Genomic DNA, 5,309 nt, shown 5'->3' on the forward strand with positions numbered 1-5,309 from the left:
AATAACGCCTTTTTTGAAAAAAAAAAAAAAAAAAAAGTTATGATAGAGGGAACTGTAACTGCTAACGTCTTATCGTCCCGAAAGTGAAGAGAGGAGGACAGGTTAGGAGAAAGCCAACCTTATCTGTTTAGGATAAAGACGATTCCGGGCAGGAATCGAACTCGCGACCTAGCGTTTACAATGCAGGCGCGCTACTCTCCAAGCTCTAGTTGGTTTGGAAGGTAGAATAGAATAGAATATACCTTGTTTATCCTGCTCGAATGACATTCAAAAGTCCCTTACCCTAGCAGTCTATACAAGGTCTCGTTTAGGTGGCATGTTGCAAATTACTAAAAGTGCAAGATTTGCATGCGACTTACCTAGGTTCGAAGTTCTTGCGGTTGGCCCGCACGATGCCATATTCACTAAGAATAGCTTGGACCTCATTGAAATACGCCTGATCTGGTGTTAGACCACATTGTTCTACGAGTAAACTGTACAGATGTTTGATTTCTTCTATGCTGGCTTGACATGCTGCCATTGTTTGGAGCTAAACAGAGAAGATGGAAGAATTGATTTAGTCTTTTATATCGAATTAAAGCTAATAGTATTGCGTTTGTAGTGGTCAACGCACTCGTCTGGTAAAATAAATAGGAGTACGCGGATTCAATCCCAGCCGAGGCTTGGAATTTTATCATTTGACAAGCTGAAACAAAATGAATGGAGCTACCAGGTTTAGGTGGTAGAGAACGCTGCCGACGTTTCTGGGTTAACACATGAAGGGAATATGAATAAATTTTGGGCTCCTTTGGACCTTGACAAATTGTAAGAGCCCCTTTTTTGAGGTTTAAGATTGCTAATTTTGGGTTCGATTGGTTTGATCCAAATTTCAATTTTTCAAAGCCAAAAATATCCAAGAAAAATCCCCAAATCAACAGAATCGGCAAATAGGTTAGATTACTCACTGTTTGTTTCTTCTTGTTGTTGGGCAGAGCTGCTAGGGTGTCCAGTTTCTGTCTGCAGGTCTCCAGAGCATGTTTGAGATCCCGCAGATATTCATTAGGTTGCTTCAGTGTGTCTACTTGTACTGAGCTATCACGCTCAAACCTTAGGGTGGACACTTGTACTTGTTTCTGTGTGAGGGGAAAAAATTATTGGTTAATATAGGGACATAAAATAGTTTTTGTTTCCCTGCGAGTGTAAAGGGACTTTTCAGTCCTATGCTGGCAGTATTCTATTCTAATTCGTTTAGAAACAGTACTACTAAAAGCCAGCCTAGTTAGTTTTGAAGGTAGCTCGCCTGCCTTGTAGCCCCTAGGTTTCAGGTTCGATTCCCTCCCGGCGAACTTTATCCTAAACACATGCGCTTTGTCTTCATATCGACTGGCTTTCTAATATTCTGTCTTCCTTCTCTCTTTGCTTTCGGGACAATAAGACCTCAGCAGTTACAGTTCTCTCTATCAACCATTAAAAAAAAAAAAAAGATTTTTCAAAGGTGATTTTCCCTTACCTCTTTAGCAGTAGGTACTGAGTTGACTCTCTGATACAAATCCTTGTAAAGGTTCTCATATTCCTTCACCAGGTTCTGGATCATGCCCTTGTCAGTTTTCTGACAGCTCTTGTAGACTTTCTTCACCTGGGCATTCGCTTTCTTGATGTCACCCTGAGCCACTTTCAATAGATCTTTCAATTCCTAGAATCAGACAATGGTCATTGCTTAAGAGTAAAGTTAATTACCAATATTTCGGATTATCATTAATTATTTGAAGTAAAGCTGAGAACTTCTTCACAACTTTAGTGGGTATCACAGCATTATTAAGTGCCTTCTTTACTAGGTATTAATTGTCATCTACCTACTCGTATCATCAACCTCTATTAAAGTAGCTACTCAATTGTTTTCAAGAGGCTGAGTGCACCCTGGATTTCAAGCACAGAGTTGGAAAAAAAATCGACCACGCTGGGAATCGAACCCAGGACCTCCGGCGTGCAAGCCTCGTGTGATACCCACTCGGCCCCGGAGATTGCTTCGAAAAATAAATATTGAGTCGCATCTTACCTCTAGTTCAGTATTATCTGGCTCAAGTTCACACGAGGTTAGGCGGGCATCTATTTGACTGAGTAAGATTATTAGGAGACTGTGCTGAGATGAGAACTCTTGCCATGGACTTAGCAGGGTGTTGAGTAGAGACACGAGCTGAGAACATCGTGGCCTTAGAGCATACCTGGAAATACAAAACATGAGGATATTATACTCAGTAAGCATACCTCGAAAAACAAAACAAGAAAAGGTAGGTTTGAGGGTAGTTCACCTGCCTTGTAAAGGCTAGGTCGCGAGTTCGATTCCCGCTCGGGACGAACAATCTAGCTAGATGAGGTTCGTTCTCGGAACGACTAGTTATCTATACTGTCCTTCTTAGGTTTAGACCTCCGTTGTTACAGTTCCCTGTTATAAAGTGACGTTAAACTCCTAGGACAAGGGAGGTAGGGGAAAAAACTCACCAGGCAGTCAGCAAGGAGTGTGCATTCTGGAACACCCTCATGTCCGGGGTTAGATAGTTGGCTGACAGTTCGGTGTACAGGGACTCGAGAGTTTCCAGCAGTAAGTCTCTGGCTCCTATATCCTCCTGTACATCCAAAGCGTCACCCCGTATAACTTCCAATGTATGTAGAGGCGCACTCGTAGCTTGAGCTTCTAGATCAGTCAGCTTGGTCTCCTGTGCTGACAGCCATTGTTCTTGATCATGTACTAGTTTGTCTACTTGACCTAGTAGTGTCCAGGTAGCGATGATTTTGGTTTTCTTGAGAGCGCACATTTCTATCACCTGAAACCAAAGAGAAAACCAAGGTGTTAACGGGTGTTAGAAAATCCCTCAGTCTCGTGTACTCAATCAAATATTTATTATTAGATTTATTAGGAAAGACATCCAATCGTAAATAACCGTCAGCCTCAGAAAAGATCAGATCGATGCTATTCTAATAATAAGGATTACTACAAATCACGACCCCGTTGGAACGAAAGAAGAAGCAGCAGCAGCAGCAGCATAATTTTACCCTTGTTTGGTAAGTACAAGTAGTGCTTTATTTAGACTGTCAGTATGGAACAAGTTGTCCCACTATATGCTAATAGTAGGCAAAAACGGACGTTTAACCATTACCAAACTCACCTCTCCCGAAGCTTAGTTAGCTTGGTTGGTAGCGCGTCTGCCTTGCAAGCGCTAGGCCGCGGGTTCGATTCCCGCCCGGGGCGGATTTCATCCTGATGGGATAATGTTCGTTCTCGGAATGGCTGGCTTTCTCCTATCCTGTCTTCCTTCTCTCTTCGAGTTCACCCTCTGTCAAAACTCACCTGTTTCCACTTAGCGTCCAGAATATTAAGTCGCACCAGGATCCTCTCTCCATACTCTCTCAGTCCATTCCCCTCACAATCAGTCAAGAATAGTTCACTCGTATTTAGCAGCTGTGAAACCACCCCGCTCTGTTCATCTATCTGCCGTGAGATGGCGCTATGGTCTACCAGTAGAGTGTCCAGGGCAGACTGAGTCACATCCTTGAGTGTAATGGGGGCACTCAGCTTGGTTTCTAACTCGTTCAGGATGTTGCGAGAGCTTTCGATGTTCTCGAATAACTCTTTCTTGGTCTGTGCACGGAAGAGGAGGAAAAGGGTTTGTTAGGAAGAAATTCCATTTTCATCAGAAGGCCAAGATTTTAAATTTAAATTGATTCCAAGGGCAAGATAAACCTGTGCCCTTGACAAAATATGGAGTGTGCTGTGTGCCTGAAGGCACGTGATGTGTTCCAACCCAGTCGACTTCACATACTAAAGTAATAATAACTAATAACCCGATATTTGCAACAACACAACTATATTTTCACAAATTTTTATTCCAGAAAACGCCTTGATTTTTATTTTCCACAGAATGCCTTAATTTTAGGGCAGTTAAACTGCGGTAGTTACTTCCCCAATGCTCTTACCTTCATAATACTCTTGATCTTCTCACAACGCTCCCGCACAGATTCAAACAGGAACTTGTACAGATATTTCAGATGATTGAGCTTGGCTTTCAGATCTTCCGATTTGCCGGATTTGGGATCTGTCCCCTCTACAGATAATAACTCCTCGCCTGAAATAGAAAGAAATAGGTTCAAAATGTTTTCATGTCTCGAAAACAAAGGGAAAAGGAGGACAGGATGGAAGAAAGCTAGCCGTTCTGAGAACGAAACTTGACGATTGATAAAGTTCGTCCCGGGCCAAGATCGATCCTGGGACCTAGCGCTTACAAGGCAGGTGTGCCACCTTCTATGATAACTAGACTGGCCAAGGTATGTGTTGAGAACAAGATTCAAGTGAGAAATATCTTGATCTGGTATGTCTTGAGGGAAAACCCCTTTGCTTTTAACACTACGCTCCTATCTGCGAGCTCTATACACACACAAAAAGTCCACAATGAGGCTTAGGAGTAGGGGCAACTGCCCCAAAAGATAGGTTAAGCTTATCCCTTGGCTGTAAGGAAAGAAACTCACCAGTTTTGAGCAACCAATCATATTCGCTCCTCTTCAGGTTGGTTTCATTGAGCAGCTCAAACTCCAGCTTGTACAGTAGTTGCTTCGGTTCCATATAGGTCTTGCTCAGTCGCTCAAACACCTCACTCAGGTACGTCTCCCATTGGATAAACTTCTCATACCGTTCCAAGAACATGAGATACAGCGTGCAGTACTCATGGTATAAGAACATAAGATGGGATATCCTCTGTGCTATGTGGTCGTATTGCTTCTTCATATTCCACATGTTGTGGTTGAGACTCTTCATATCAATAAGTCAATACTATGGAATTAGAGTACTTTCTATAATGTGTCGTCCCTTCGCGACAATTAATACGATACAAAATGCAGGTCCCTTTAGCCTTCTACTTTTGTGTCTTATCCTCTTTCGGTTGGAAGCCTACTTTGCTTGTAATATGGTAGTCGTATTTTAGGCGGGGCCGCCCTTCAGTTGGGGCGCGCTCCGCCGCCGACATGTTCTGTCTGAGTGATGGTTGATTGATTCGATTGATCCCGCCGGGGAACGTATTTTCAATTCCGCGTCCCGTGACGCTACTCTCGAGGTATGCTCCTCGATTCCTGCTGGGGATGTGGGATAAAATTTTTAAAGTTCATGAGATTGCCTTTGACTGGGCTTGAACTAAGGGGTATTGTGGACGGCCAAGATAGGTGTGGGGGGGGGCACTAGAGCGGGGACGTTAACATAGTAGTAGGAGCAAGTAGGAGCGCGCGATAAAATGACATGTAGAAGTAAAGATTGTCCCCCGCGCCGCCCAGGCGGCCGTCACTGC

The 5,309-nt window shown here is 43.4% G+C and overlaps 1 protein-coding gene across 1 annotated transcript; it reads right to left on the reverse strand.

Moving 5' to 3' along the window:
* Positions 1 to 340: 340 nt before the first annotated feature.
* Positions 341 to 4,786, reverse strand: LOC103523674 (dystonin; the record flags this gene model as incomplete). The annotated part of the gene is given in 8 exon segments (XM_026833072.1): positions 341 to 529; positions 945 to 1,112; positions 1,490 to 1,672; positions 2,036 to 2,201; positions 2,479 to 2,801; positions 3,326 to 3,616; positions 3,952 to 4,100; positions 4,501 to 4,786. Coding segments are annotated over 8 exon segments (1,740 nt in total). The 3' UTR covers positions 341 to 355.
* Positions 4,787 to 5,309: the final 523 nt, after the last annotated feature.

This window comes from Diaphorina citri, unplaced genomic scaffold, assembly GCF_000475195.1.
Source record: "Diaphorina citri unplaced genomic scaffold, Diaci psyllid genome assembly version 1.1 scaffold32565, whole genome shotgun sequence".
In the NCBI taxonomy this organism is placed as follows: Eukaryota; Metazoa; Arthropoda; class Insecta; order Hemiptera; family Psyllidae; genus Diaphorina; species Diaphorina citri.